At 45.1% G+C, this 16,164-nt stretch overlaps 1 protein-coding gene across 1 annotated transcript in view; it reads right to left on the reverse strand.

Annotated features, from left to right (window-relative positions):
• Positions 1-4,599: 4,599 nt before the first annotated feature.
• Positions 4,600-16,164, reverse strand: part of LOC119962996 — a 48,123-nt gene continuing 36,558 nt past the window's right edge. The window contains exons 2-3 of the mRNA XM_038791436.1: positions 9,237-9,303; positions 4,600-6,580 (exon numbers count right to left, since the gene is read on the reverse strand). Of these exons, the coding sequence (XP_038647364.1) occupies positions 5,725-6,580; positions 9,237-9,268 (888 nt within the window). The 5' untranslated portion in view covers positions 9,269-9,303 and the 3' untranslated portion in view covers positions 4,600-5,724. The remainder of the gene's footprint in view (positions 6,581-9,236; positions 9,304-16,164) is intronic.

The raw sequence follows: 16,164 nt of genomic DNA on the forward strand, positions 1-16,164 counted from the left end.
GCTCTCTCTGACTGCAGAATCCAGAACAATAAGACAAAGGTCTGGATATTCCCTCCTGAGATGGGAGAAGCAAATCGGTTTTGAAGGTGGTAAGCAGGTTGTGCAGAATTGGGGTTGTCTATGAAATGTTGCAGTTATACATAGTGCAAAGAGGTTATTGGCCTTATAAATCCTTGTCCAGGTTAGGACCCTGTCCAAAGCCAATTTAGTAGCTGATAATCACAGCTGATGGGGTGACTACGGGCCTTCTGCAAAGAACAGGCCCATGTAAGTTAGCTTCCAGTACATACACATGCACCACACGGCAACACCAACTGATGAACTTAAACTGGCTGTCAGTGTAATTCTTGGCACACAGAATTATTTAGAAAATGTTTCATTTATCAGGTTTGCGGTTTGGTTATATATTAATACACAGGGCCTGTTCTTTGCAGACAGAAAGAAATGTGCACATGTTGCACCCGTTTCAGCTAAACAAAGTAACTGACAGCCATTCACTGACCCATCCTCGGGGCAATGCCATGGCCGTTCAGGGTCAATTGTTTTGCAGTTAACTTTCACCTGGTGCATTTTCCATGGCAATGTCTCAATCAGTCTCTTTGCCAACTGCAGGTCAGTTAGCTGAGTTGACTGGACAGCTGGTTTGTGATGCAGAGATGCCAACAGCATGGGTTCAATTCCTGTACTGGCTGAGATTAGCATGAAGTCCTTGCCTTCTCAACCTTGTCCCTCGCCTGAAGTGTGGGGACCCTCAGGTTAAATCACCACCAGTCAGCTCTCAAGGGAGTCTATGGTCATCTGGGACAATAGTTGACAAATGAAAGTCACCAATCAGCATACTCCTTGTACTATAAGTTGTTATTTTTCTTTTATATAGATTTTTTTTAAACAGTGTCCTGATGAGTCCAAGACAAAAAGCTTTACATGTCTCTGATAGAGGCCGTTGGTAAGTGAGCGAAGGGGTGTGGCACATTTACCCCTGTGACGGTGCTGGTGGAGTAAGATACGGCATTTGAAGATGCATTCATTGAACTTCACCACTCGTGAGATCATTGAACGTGGTGAGACACTGCATCTGCCTCTGGAATAGACTGCTGGTATCGACTGCAGTGGATATCTGCTGCCGCTGTTTTTGCAATGTGTGTTTGGAGGGCCTGGTGGATAGAGGACTCTTTTACGCCTGTCTACTCCTGCACAGTCAGGCAAAGCATGCCGTTAAATTACTGCCCAGGAAGACAGACGGGGACAAAAGTGAGAGTAAGCACTGGGTACGGTCAGATGTATTTTGGCAGCATGAGTTTGTTCTGGAAACAACACTAATTCGTGACAGGGTGTGCTCCAAAGCGGTCTCCGGCCCTGCTGGACAGTAATGTAGGAATGTATAAAAAGGGAATGCATAGGAGAAAGGGGATATCCCAAAGTTCATCAAAAGGGAAGGAAGGGGTCGCGTATACCTTACATGAATCTTTTATGAGAAAACGGGAGCAGTACGTGGAGATTGAACTGGTGTGATTTTGAAATTTGCAGTGTTCGATGTTTACAGTAAATGTCAACGCTAAATTGAACCCGCATTGGAAAATATGACGAGGAAATCCCAAGGAGGAGACCGAGGTATTCACACTGGCAACCAACCCTATCGATGTTGCTGCAGAAAAACTTTTGCTGAAGTTTCTGTTGCCTGTAAACAATATTTAAAAAGGGAAGCCTTTTATAAGTATCGTGTACAATGTAATGTGTAGCAAATATTTTATTATAGTCTAAAGTGTCCAGAAATAAAAGTTAATATATTTATATTTCCTTATATAAGTTAATATTTGTCACTAACAGTTCTAACTGGAAAAGTGATATTTTTCTCTGCAGCTTCAATCAGCTAACCGATAGGTGCTGCATATTAAGTTTCACATACAGCATTTTCAGTTATAGAAAAGTTTTACAATTTATGTAACAGTTTTAACTGTTATTTACAATATTGAATGTGGAGTGTCTTGTGCACAGAACTCCCGATCAAGCTCGAACATTCCAGAATGCCGACTCGCTTCCTCTGGGAGTAATGCAGAGTGACAGGAGTGTCTTCATTCACAGTCGGTGCATTGATCTTTTGCAACAGCACATTCCATTTGCTTTAATTCTCTGCACACCAGTTTTCGTGCTTGCACTTTACTCACTACCGAGCAGTTTAAAATATACACCTTTAACGTGGGCAGTCGCTTACATCAGCCACAAAGCGATAGCCATTAGCTTTTTTTTGCATTAGCACCGATTGTAATGTCGCCGCCTACAGCTTGTTAAATGTATGGCTTATTTCGGGAGGGAAGAAGCGCGTGATAACCAGTTTACTCATTACACGGGACTATTTTTGTTGCATTTCTCCTACTGTTAAAATTGGGACTATTTTTGTTGCATTTCTCCTACTGTTAAAATTGCAACTACAGGTACCTTTACCACATGCTGCACTATCTATCTGGAGGGAAACCATTTCATTTACTGTGCACTTTATGTGGAACAGCCCGGTGCCTGCTCTGAATTACAGTCCTTTGTCAAATATATTAATGGTTCAACGTATTAGTTTACAAAATAAAGCACAAAGCTAGTCCGCCAGGAAGTTTCCAAAAAATATGGCACTGCAACTATGTTAAACCGGCCATCGCGCTGAGCGCGAAAATGTACACTCGATAACCGCACGGTAGCCTTGTGGATAGCACAATTGCTTCACAGCTCCAGGGTCCTAGGTTCGATTCCGGCTTGGGTCACTGTGTGGAGTCTGCACATCCTCCCCGTGTGTGGGTTTTTTCCGGGTGCTCCGGTTTCCTCCCACAGTCCAAAGATGTGCAGGTTAGGTGGATTGGCCATGATAAATTGCCCTTGGTGTTCAAAATTGCCCTTGGTGTTGGGTGGGGTTACTGGGTTATGGGGATAAGGTGGAGGTGTTGACCTTGGGTAGAGTGCTCTTTCCAAGAGCTGGTGCAGATTCGATGGGCCGAATGGCCTCCTCCTGCACTGTAAATTCTATGATATTTATGATAAGCACCGGGGACTGTGCCAATCGTGTTCCAACTTGTGCTGCACATAAACTCGTGGAAAACCAACCAAAACCGTGCCTGGAGGGGGGCATTCTGCAGGTATGTGCCCCGTGCAATTTAGCTGGAGAATCACAAGGCAACATTTACATGGTAGTAAATGTACCTATTACAAAATAGGTGATAACTGTGACAGCACAGGACGTATTCCTTTCATACCAGAGAGCCAATGTTGCCCCCTATTCCTAGGTTAGATAAAATCAGTATAAAATGTATAAAAATGCATTCAAGAGGATAAGGGCAACCTTAAGGGCGCAATGTTGGACTTAGTGTTAGGGATTGGGCAGATGGAGAGGATATCAGTGAGAGAACATAATAATTCAGTACGATATTCATAGTTATGGAAAAGGACAATGATGGATCTATAGTCAAAGTTTTAAATTGGGCAATGGCCCGGAGATGTGATTTGGCAGAAGTGGATTGGAAACAACCACTTGAAGGTCAATCAGTGTTGGAGCAAGGGAGGAGGAGGAGGTGGGGGGGAGTTAGGCAGAAATAGAGAAAATGCAGGACAAATATATCCATGCACACAAAAGGGTGGGACTCCCAAAACTATACGCTTAAAAAGCATAGAGGGTTTCGCATTTTGTAAAACCAAGCTGATGTCAGACACAGCCCAATAATGCAGAAATCCGAGAGGGACGTAGCAAGTGCAGGGGTATGGGATATCAGGAAAGCAAAGGGTGGGCTTGAAAAATAATTGCAAGCAATGTCAAGGTAAAGCTAAAAAGAAATGTTTAAATAAATACATAATTAGCAAAAGGATAGCAAAGGAAAGAGCAGGGCCAATTAGTTGCCAAAAAAAGGAACCTGGTGCGGAGGCAGATGACCGGCCACGGTTCTGAATGGTTATTTTGCAAATGTTTTCGCAAAATAAGGGGATGATGCAGACATGGTAATTAAGGGGAAGGGGTATGAAATATTGGATCGGGATAAACATAATGAGAGAGGAAATCATGAGGTGTCTGGCATATTTAAACATTAGACCTGGATAAAATGTACCCCAGGCTGCTAATGGAAGCAAAGGAGGAAATTTCAGAGAAGTTGCAGTCCTCTTTGGCGACAGATATGATGCCAGCATTGTTTAAGAGGGAATGGATAGACCATAGAACAGTACAGGCCAAGTAATTACAGGCCAGTCAGCCAAACCTCAGTGGTGGGTAAATTATTGGAAAGAATTCTGAGGGACAGTATTAATCATTGTTTAGTAATTCATGGAATAATCGAGAAGAGTCTGCATGGGTTTATTGAGGGAAGTTGTGGCTGACTGACGATTGCAATGTTTGAGGAAGTAAGAGACGGGCTGTTGAGGTCGATGATGTGGTCGACATGGGTTTTAGCAGGACTTTTAGCAAAATCCCACAGAGCAGACTGGTCAGAAAAGTAAACACCAATGGTATCCAGTAGAAAGTACAAGTTGGATCCAATATTTGCTAAGTGTTAGGAAGCAAAGCCAACGGACACTTTGTGACTGGAAGGCTGTTTTTAGCGGGGTTCCACCAGTTCAGTACTGGATCCTTTGTTTTTTGTGCTGTATGTCAATGATTTTGCTTAAATTTAGTGGAGGGACTGGAGCTCACTTGATGAAAGACTGGTGAAGCAGAAACCCCATTGCATTACAGCTGTAACACTACCGGGCTAGAAATGAAATTTGGCTGGATCTTTTTTTTGGGCTACCAGAGATGTGATGGGTTGAATGGCCTCCCTCTGTGTCATAAATGTTCCATGTAGTTGCCAATGATGTAAAATGATTAAGGATAATGAATGGACTGCCTACTAATGCTGTGAGCAGGAGAGTGGCAATAAACTAAATGGTTCAAAGAAAAATTCCACAACAGACTTAATGTGCCAGTTTGGGCTGTTTCTGGTATATACCAGTGTTGAAGGCAAACTAAAAAAAATATGGCTCTGAAGATGCTCAGGCTGAGGGCAAGAGACACAGCATGGATGCAAAGATGGGCATGCCCAGAAGAGAGGCTAACAAAGTTTCCATTGCGCCTGGGACAAAGGCAACTTGCACCTGCCCCACTCAAATGATCTGGTGTGACAAGGAAGCAGGGCCATCTGGGTGACTGTTCCAGACTTCCTGCAGCTCCTGGCCCCTTTCTGTTCATGGACTTGGATTCAAGAAAATAATAATTATACAGTTATTGCAGTGGAATTGGGACTAATGATTACCAAGACCCAGAAACTGGTTCCAGCATTTTGTAACAAAAGCGATTTACCATTATTTGCACTTCCTGTGAGCTATTTTCAACATTTCCCTGTGTAGGTATCATTTCTTCATCTATTGAAGGCTCCTCCCCCCACCCCCTGCCTAACCCCACATGGGACCTATAATTGTTCCCAAATTGGGCACCCACTAAAAATATGCAAGTCGGGGGACCTTGCCCAGACCATGAACTTTCCCCAAATCAACAATGGTGCAAAATCCTTGCTCAGCAGTGTTTCTTCTACTTAAGCAGGCCTGAGCATTTCTATGTTGTGTCTCTTACAATGTATTCAGTGTATGAACAATACTGGTTTGCAGGATGTTAATCAGATACCTTACAGTCTTGAGGTTCAGATAATTGGGAAGTCACTTGAAACTCAAGATTATGTTATACACTTCAAGTCAGTTGTGATTCAATAAGGCACACTGTTTAGTCTAGTCCTCCAGCTCATCGTCTTCTCCTGCAGTTGCTGCTTCCAGTGCTGCAAGCGCAGCTTCCACCTCGGGATCTTCCCCCTCGATCTTTAGTTTCACTTCATCAAGCAAGTCCTTGGTGAATTCTCCGTCTATTGGAGGAGGAGTGTTGTCCTGATCTTTCTGCCCATTTAAGATACTAATTTCTTCATCAGAGGATGGGTTCGATAAATTTTTGATTTCATCCATGTCAGTTTGCAGGTTGTATTGAGTTACTTCATCATTTAGCACATGTGACAATTTAGTGTTATTTACAATGTCATTTTCATTATTGTCAATTATTTTCCCGCCAACTTGATGGATTTCACATACTTCTTGCATGTTTTCTACTTCAGTGGGATGTTGTATGGCTGGTCCATTTAATGTTTGACAATCACTTTCTGGTCCTGAGTCATTGTGCTGGACTAGTTCATCTTTAGGTGTATCTTTTAAGTTATTGTTTGAGGAACAGTTGTCTGTATTAGTGTCTTGAACCATTTCAGCTTGTTCTGGAGCTGTGTATGAATCTGTATGTACTAATTTATTATTCAATACGTGCACTGTATCATTGTCTGTGTTGTCATTGATATCTTCCAATGTTTTCTCTTGCATATGTGTTATATTCTTTTCTGATACATGAATTTCCTTTCCTATGATGTCTACATTTTGTTCTTCCAAGTTTATCACTTTGTCGAAAGTTGAAGCAATGATATTGTTGGTTTTGGCATTCCTATTTTGGAATGACAACTCGTGTTTAATTTCATTGTTTCTGTAATTTTTTTCACTTTTCACACTGTTGGGTGGTAGTTCTCTTATAATGGCTGGTTCAAAGATGTACCTGAAACAAAAACAAAAATTGCTGCCATATGTGTTTATTTTTGAAAGGGCGACATTTTGAAGCAAATAATAAGGGTGGATAATGTGATGGAGGGCATTACCATTCTGCCTTTTCACCTCAAAGAATGATCAAAGTATCTTTCTTTAGTTCTGCTGTTAGCTCAGTGGACTACTCCATCATATCGTGTGAGTCATACGGACAAGGCAGATTCCAGATTCAATCCCTGACTGGTGCTGAGTTAATGGCTGTAGAGCATGGTGAGCTACAATTTGTACTCATGTGTGGTAGTAGCCAGTGTGAATGCACTGCAGCAGAAGGTCCAGCCTCCTCAGCAGAGAAACATTAATGATGGGGAAATGTTGCATGAAGTAGACATATATTAGAACAGTACAGCACAGAACAGGCCCTTCGGCCCTCAATGTTGTGCCGAGCAATGATCACCCTACTCAAACCCACGTATCCACCCTATACCCGTAACCCAACCATCCCCCCTTAACCTTACTTTTAAGGACACTACGGGCAATTTAGCATGGCCAATCTACCTAACCCACACATCTTTGGACTGTGGAAGGAAACCGGAGCACCCGGAGGAAACCCACGCACACACGGGGAGAATGTGCAGACTCCACACAGACAGTGACCCAGCCGGGAATTGAACCTGGGACCCTGGAGCTGTGAAGCATTTATGCTAACCACCATGCTACCGCGCTGCCCCCATTAATGTGTTTAAAGTCAGGCAAGGTACTTCCCTCCCCAGCAGAAAAGTGAAACCTGACATTTATTAATTGTCTTTGCAAAGAAGTGTCCTAAAGCACTTCGCCGAGGAAGATTGGAATCTGGCGTACCCTTGGGGGACATTTGGGAGGCTAGTGAAGTCTTGGTTGAAGATGTGGTTTTCTGAAGTCTCTTCAAGGTAGGGGCTGTAACTTTGGTGGAGTGGCAATCTGCTGCTAGGTTTCTGCCTCAATATCCAGTAACTCCTTTCTCACCCCTCCTTCCATCTCAGGCTGGGTGAGAACAGTGCAATGTAGGCCTTGTGTCAAGGGCAGCTGAACTGGAGGTAAGGAAGACACCCCCTCCCCCCCCCCCCCCCCCCCCCCCCCCTTTTAACTTACCAGCTGGTGTCATACCACTCCACCATTTAAGAAAAATCACAATGAAACAGAGAAGAAAGGGGGGCTGGCGTTGCCGAACTTCAGCAACTATTACTGGGCGGCCAACATAGCGATGATAAGGAAATGGATGGTGGGTGCGAGGTCGGTTTGAAAGCGGATGGAGGCTGCTTCGTGCAGGGGCACTAGCTTAGCAGCCCTGGTCACGGCGCCTCTGCCGCTTCCGTCGGCAAGGTACTCCACCAGCCCAAAAGTGGTGGCGGCTCTTCGGATCTGGGGCTAGTAGAGGAGGCATGTAGGGGAGGTAGGAGCATCGGTGTGGACCCCAATCTGTGGTAACCACCGATTTTCCCCGGGAACATGGACGGGGGGTATCGACTGTGCAGGAGGGTGGGGATTGTGAGGATGGGGATCTGTTCCTGGAAGGGGGCTTTCCGAGCATGAGGGTGCTGGAGGAGAAGTTTGGGCTGGCGAGAGGGAACAACTTTAGATACTTAGAGGTGCGGGATTTTGTACGCAGACTGGTGCCGTCCTTCCCACGTCTCCCGTTGAAGGGGAGGCAGGACAGGGTAGTTTCTAGGGGAGAGGTGGGAGAGGGTAGAGTCTAAGACATCTATAAGGAACTAATGGGAGCTGAGGATACGCAGACCGAGGACCTGAAGCTTAAGTGGGAAGAGGAGCTCGGGGGGAGGTAGAGGACTGCATTTGGGCAGAAGCCCTGAGCAGAGTAAACACGACTGCAACATGTGCCAGCCTCAGCCTGATCCCGTTTAAGGTTGTGCACCAGGCCCACATGACGGGGGCCCGGATGAGCAGATTCTTCGGGCTGGAGGACAAGTGTGCTAGATGCGCGAGAGGGCTGGCTAACCATGTACACATGTTCTGGTCATGCCCTAAACTCGGGGTATTGGCAGGGATTCGCAGATGTCATGTCCCGGGTATTGAAAACTGGGGTGGTAATGAGTCCTGAGGTGGCAATCTCAGGACTCAAGGTGGGGTTTCGGGAGTCCAGGAAGAGAGAGAGGCCGATGTTCTGGCCTTTGCTTCCCTGGTAGCCCGGTGACGAATATTGTTAGCATGGAGGGACTCAAAACCCCCGAGGGTTGAGGTATGGCTATCAGACATGGCGAGCTTTCTTGGCCTAGAGAAAATCAAGTTTGTCTTGAGAGGTTCGCTATTAGGGTTCACCCGAAGGTGGCAGCCATTTATTGACTTCTTTGCAGAGGAGTAAGCGTCAGTGGGGTGTGGTGGGGGGGCTAGGGTAGAGTAGAGTAGGGTGATATTGAGGCAGCTCTATGCGTGAACACAGCCATGGTTTGCACTATGTTTAATTTGTGTCTTGACTTTTTTTTGTACTGTACAATGTCACTTTTTCTATATGCCTAAAATACCTCAATGCAGATACAGCACCGACCGATAAATCCGAGCATTGTCCAAGGGTCTTTGTAGCTTCCATAAATTCCAGAAACCAAGACACTCTCGAAGTGTCACACAAGAAAACCAAGCATTTCGAATAAGGATTACTCAACCTGCTTTTGTCTTACCTTTTCATCATTCTGCAGCACCTGCACCCCATCTGAGCAATTGTAGTCAAATCCAAGGAGAAACAAGCTGTGTAAAATTTAAAAAATGACTTAGAGTTGGAATGATTAAATACAAGTTCAATTAAGGCACATTGTGTCCTGATGCCTGTGTATGTGATAGAATTCCTGTTAGATATCTTTGAATTCCTGTTAAATATCTTTGAAAAGAAAAAAGAAGAAATGAATGATCTTAAACCAAAATGAGACGCTTCATAGTAGTAAGATGGAAATTGAAGTTAATAAAGATTGCTAGGTCTTTGTGTTTTCTGTTTTCTCTCTGCTGAGTTGCAAAGTGTTGCAGCTGGAAATGGGCTTGAGCTAATTTCGAGAAATATATAATTTAATAACACTGGGTAAGGAAGTGATCAAACTAGGGGAGCTGGAAGTTGGAACTCCACAAGAAAACCTACAGCACTTAGCAAAGAGAGTGATTTATTTTGTGACCATTAAACAAATTAATGACTATGCAGAAGAGCAACGTACTGCAAAACAGAAAATGGTGGAAATGGTCTGCAAGTCAGGCAGCATCTGTGGAGAGAGAAGCCGAGTTCAGAGCAAAGATCATCAGCCTGTTTTTTTTCTCGACAGATGTTGCCTTTTCTCAACAGATGTTGCCAGAGTGGCTGAATATTTTCAACTATCTATTATCAACGACCACATAGGCCGGTATATAACCATAGAGATCAGAGCAATTGAGATAGTTGATATCAACCCTTGGCTAGGAAAACAGCAAAGAAAAATAGTCCAGGATTTCAACTTTTATAACTAGGGACCTCAGCTGGAAAATGTGCTTTAAACTTGAGCAGGGATCGTCTTATTGTTGACTTTGCTGAATACCCAACCAAACCTCATTGCCTATGCTGAAGCAAAAGTTAATTTAGAGAAAGGAAATTTCCTTCACTCGGCCTGAGATTGATTGAAACCCAGCTTCCAGGAGTGACAAACACACAGTACCAGATGGTTCCCAATCCAGGGTTTAAAGGAAGTAGGTTAGAACATGGCAGGTGTCCCATTCATACTTCTAAAGTTCTCTTGATTTGTGTATGCCACTCCACCATTTACGAAAAGACAAAGTTAAAAACGAGGGAATTATAGACCAGCTAGTCGGTAAATTACTAGAGCCTCTATTTAAAGATGGTGCAACCGAATGCCTCAGAAATTTTCTGCTGCTTAGAGAGAGTCAACATCAATATGTAAAGGATGGATCAGCCTGATGAACCTGATCATGTTTTTTTGAAGAAGTGGCTAAAGTAGCAGACAAGGGATCCAATGAATATTTAGATCGATTTCCAAGGATATGCGATAAATTCCCTCATTTGAGAGAGTTTGTTCAAGATGAAAAATGTGAAAGGGAAGGGGGATATTAAAATGACTGTATAGATAGAGATTCGGGCAAGTACTTTGCCAGGCTGTGACTAGTGGTGTCTCACAAGGATATGTTCTAAGAGGAGGTCAATCCACAGCAGAGAATTTGGAATAGTAGGTGGGTGGCCAACAGGAAGAGTGGGAAGAGATAGGAGGTCTTCAGGGTATGAATCATTTTCAAACAGATACACATTATTAGCAATTCCTGGGGCGATGATCCCCTGAATAGATGCATCTTAGACCATTGTACGAATGTGCAATGGACTGTACAGGAGGGAACAGTAAAGTGGAGAAATGCTGCTGTTCGAGGAAATTTCACAATGAAAAGGACAGATGGGCATTTCTGCAACCATCATCATGAAGCCCGCATGGTGTGCTGCCTCCCTGGTGCCAGGGTAAAGGACATGTACATGGTGCAGAATATATTGCAGGGGGAAGGAATTGAGCTAGAAGTTGTAGTGCTTGTAGGTCCAATGACATACAGAAAGCGGTATTGAGATCCTATGGTCAGATTTTGAAGAGCTAGGGAAGAAATTAAAATGTAGCATTTTGAAGGAGCAATCTAGGTGGATACTACCATGTGCCAGGTGCTAGCCACTATAGAAATAGGAAGATGCAGAGGATCAATGCATGGCTTGGAGCTGCAGGAGGGAGGGCTTCAGATTCTTGGGGCACTGGGACCAGTTCGGAGACCAAAGAGCCCATATTCAAATGAGACCGGTTTCACCTGAAGACTGGGACCAACGTTCTCACAGGGAGGTTCATTAGTGTTGGGAGGGTTTAAACTAAATTGCCAGGGGGTTGGACAACAGCGTATAGAAGTAGAAATTATGAATAAGATGATTAAAGTGAAAATACTCGAGAAGGAAGCAGCCCCTCATTAGATAGGAGGATAGCAAGAAAGACCAGGAGGAATGTAAAGAGAGGATTATTATTTTTTAAAAATATTTTTATTCAAAATTTAACATTTACAACTCATAACATCAAAAAGTAAAACCAACACAACCCACCCCACCCCAGCATATCCTAAACAACCTTCCTATCTTGCTCCCTCCCCTCCCCCTAATAGCTGACTGTAACCGGCTCCTTGAAATGTAATATAAACAAACCTCATCTCATTGAACCGCTCACTTGTCCTCTCCCCCCCCCCCCCCCCCCCCCAGAACAAATTTCACCTTTTCTAAAACAAGAACGTCATTAAATCCCCCAATCGCACAGCGCTGAGGACCCGGGTTTGATCCCTGCTCTGGGTCAGTGTCTGTGTGGAGTTTGCACATTCTCCCCTGTTTGCGTGGGCATCACCCCCACAACCCAAAGATGTGCAGGGTCGGTGGATTGGCCAGGCTAAATTGTCCCTTAATTGGAAAAAAATAATTGCGTACTCTAAATTTATAAAAAGAAAAAAATAAATCAATCCCCCAGCCACACGGAGTACAGGGTGGAGAAACTGACTTCTACCCCAACAGGACCAGCCTGCGAGCAATCAACGAGGCGAAGGCTAAAACATCTGCCCCCGCTCCCATCTGCAGCTCCGGAAAGTACAGCACCCAAATATGACAAAGCTTTGACAAAGGGTCATCTGGACTTGAAACATTAGCTCTTTTCTCTCCCTACAGATGCTGCCAGGCCTGCTGAGATTTTCCAGTGTTTTTACTCCTTGGTCACAACTGTTCATATCCTTCCAGACCAACAATAACATTTAGTAACTATTCAACCATTTTCGCTTGGGACAATTTTTTTCCCTGTGCAGTCAATTGACCTTTAGTATTATGCATTTTTATTAACCAACAATCTAGTTCTGCAGATCCTTATCAAACCTGTTTTCAAAATTCATACATACAACATTCAAAGTATTTCCTTTATCTGTGTACAGTGTTTCCTCAAATTGTCAAACATAATTTCCCTTTTACAAATCTGCATTTGCAGCAATCCTTAATTACTAAATGACTATTCATTTTATTCTGTATTATTGTTTATAAAAGCCTACCCACTACAGATGTTAGGCTAGATAAGTAAAATATCACAAATGATGGAAATGTGAAATAAAGACAGAAAACGTTGGAAATATTTGGCATGGTTGACTTGAAATATTAACTCTATTCCTCTCTCCACAATGCTGGGGGTGACTGGTTTATGGTTACCTGCTTTATTCCTTTCTCACTTCTTGAACACAAGTGTTACACAGACAGTTCTCCAGTCTTCTGGCATAACTTCCATATTCAAGGATATTTGCAAGTGACCTTTTCCTGTCTCCCTCTGACTTTCCTCACACCCTAATTATCATGCCTTCTGGGGGTAATTTTGAGTTTGGTGGAGGGTGTAAAATGAGCAATATCAGATAAGCCGTCAATGAAACATCTCTTCTGATTTTAAATGGAAGGAGAAACTAGATGGGGTGTAAACAGGCAGTCAATCTGCCATTTGAATTTGTCAACCAGCAGGAAAAGTTTAAATCTACCCCAAATATCCAAGTTAATTCTCAAGATCAGAAACTTTGAGCTTGAGGACAAGCAGGCAGAAACATTTCCTCTACATGTCTCAGGCACATTAAGAAACCTCCCAATCATGTAGGTGCTACACATCATGGCCTCTAGCCCCACCCTCCCCTAAATTAAATTATTCTCTCAGTTTATGGAAAATGTAATGACTTTGAACTTCCTTTATAGTTTTAGGTCAACTACAGATCAACACGATGCGGGAAGAGAATTGGAATGGGCTGAGCTCTGCTGGTGTCTTACAGCTTCTGACTCCTCATTCCCCAGGGCCACAGAGAGAAATCATGTGGCTATGGCCCTGGTCCTTCTCCTGTTTCCAGGTCCCTTATTCCACCACTCCACCCCCCCCCCCCCCCCCCCAAACTCTCGACAGCTTCGGCCGAGCACCTTTGCGATGGTTCCATAGAATAAAATAGTTCAGCACAGGCAGTTGCCATTCAGCTCAGTGAGTCTGCACCAATTCGTTTTGAAGAGAAATCCAGTCAGTCCTACCATAAGATGCCCTAACCTGTGCTTTCCCTGTATTTTTATTCTTGGATTTCCGGTGGCGGGGTGTGTTGAATAGTCGCATGAACGGTGGCTCTCCATCTAGAGACTTCAATCTAGGTACTTTTGGACACCCCCCCCCAACCTCCTCGCCTCACCCTGAAGCGTAAAATGCCCGAAGAAATGCCCTCCAACCAGAAAAAAGTCAGAAAGACAATAAGAACAGAAAGAGCAGGGAGAGGAAGGTCAAGGCCGCAGACAAGAGGAGGGAGGCGGAGCAGGACATCGCTGATCGAACAGAATCACCAACACAACCACCGGCCCTCTCGCCAACAGAGCAATGGATGGAACTCCTGACACAGCTGCTCCTAAACCCTAGGGACTCCATTAAGGAGGACTGCATATAGGGGGTGACGTCGGCGGTAGCAGATACCTTGGCTCCCTTAAAAAAGGTGCTGGAGAGGACGGAACATCGCCTGGTGACACAGGAGGCAATGGTGCGAGAATTAGAGAAGACGGCCACTCGAAGCAGAGGTGGCAATGTTGGTGACAGCCCAGGGAGCACACAAGGGGAAGCTGAAAGACCAGGAGAACCGGTCTCATCACCAGAACCTTACGATTGATGTAGGGCACAGAGGGCAGAAACCCAACAGACTAGGTGGAACAGATTTTAGAAAAGTTGGTCAGGGGAGAAAACTCCCCCAAGGCCCCTGAGGTAGACTGGGCCCACAGGACCCTCTAGCAGAGGCCCAAGACAGGAAAACCACCATGGGTGATTATCGCCAAGCTCGACTTATTCCAGGACAAGGTATGGATCTTCAGCTCGGCAAGGAGCACATGGTCCTGTAAATGGAAAGGGCATAGGATACATATTTATACAGACATTTGGGCTCACCTGGCCAATCGGCAAACTGAGATCAATGGAGCCAAGGCAGCTCTATTCAGGGGCAAGTTGCGGTTTGGGGTGCTGCACTTTGCAAGACTCGGGTGACCTATGGAAACAGGGATCAATACTTCACCATGCCTGGAGATGCAGAGGAGTTTATCTGCAAAAATGGGCTGGGAAAACTGCAACAATAATGTAAACATGGACCATTGAGGATGATAGTGTTTCTGTGCTTCCTAACAACTGCACATCCTGGGAGGGGGAGAAGAAGACAAAGGGACACCAAGACGGGAAGAGGGGTGGGGAAGGGAACATAATGGGTGGAGGAGTGGGGGAGTTGCTCCTGAGGGGGTGGGGAGCCACCACGCTGGCAAACATGCTTGTACAGGGAAGTAAGAGGAGAGGTGGGGCTGTGGCACAGCTTCCAAAAGGGTGGGAGTGCTTGGCAGCAGGGGGAGACGGGTGGGAACCTACAGGGCACAGGGAAGTGGGTGACAAGGGCAGACGGATTTGGGGGGAGCTAAATCAGGGATTAGGTTGGGGGAGGAGAGGGAGAGTAGAATGCTGACTACAACAAGTCACACATGGAGGCAACTGGAACAAAGAAGTCAACAGTGGCCATTTTGAATGGCTCCCAAACAAAGGGGAATTCCGGAGTGCTGGGGCATGTCCACATGGTGAATATGGCTGACCCTGCAGTAGAGTATGGGTGGGGGGGTAATTACCCCCCAACAGGACAGTCACCGAGAATGTCAGTGGACTCAACGACCCAGTGAAAAGATCCAGAGTTTTCGCCATCTGAAAACCCGAGGGCCGACATAGAGACACACCTGAGGGACAAGTACCAACAGAGCAAGACAGAGTTGGAAAGGACAGACCTACGAAGCGTGCTGCAGGATGAGGCCTAGGGTGGTGGCCATAATGTTCAGTAAGAAGACGACATTTACCGCAACAAATACGGTGACAGACCCGGAGGGGCATGTAATGGTCAGCGGTGTCTTGGATAGGGCACCGGTGGTGCTGGTGAATATATACACCCCACCTGGCACGACAAGGACTTTATCAAAAATATCATGACAGAAACCCACACCAACCGAGGCTTCAACTATGTACAAGGCCCATAGACGGACAGATCCAGCGCCAAAGCAGAGAAACGATCAGCCAAGGTGAGCGAATTGAGCGCCGTAATGGAACAGATGGGGGGAGTGGACCTGTGGAGGTTCACATACCCGAGGGAAAGGGAATTCTCCTTCTCCCATATTCACTAAGTCTACACCTGAATAGATTGCTTCACGGAGGGAAAACTGGTGCTTCTAGTCCGTGCTTTGTTTCCCATCCCCCCCCCACACACACACGTATTAGGGGCTGAATACTCTGTAATAGTCATTTCCGATGACGCTCCACACTACATGAATGTGATGTTGGAGATAGGCTGGCCCAACACCCCCCTGGAGGCTAGATACAGCCTGCCTCGCCAACAAGGCATTCTGTGAACAAATGTCACAAGCCTTCGACGGTACGTATCCTGTGACCAGAATGGGGAGGTCTCACACTCCACATTCTGGGAGACACTGAAAGCAGTGATAAGGCAGCATGGTTGATTCCATGTTGGGGGTAAATCGGTGGTACTCCATGGCCTCGACCCTGGAACTACTGG

Source organism: Scyliorhinus canicula, chromosome 3 (genome assembly GCF_902713615.1).
Source record: "Scyliorhinus canicula chromosome 3, sScyCan1.1, whole genome shotgun sequence".
In the NCBI taxonomy this organism is placed as follows: Eukaryota; Metazoa; Chordata; class Chondrichthyes; order Carcharhiniformes; family Scyliorhinidae; genus Scyliorhinus; species Scyliorhinus canicula.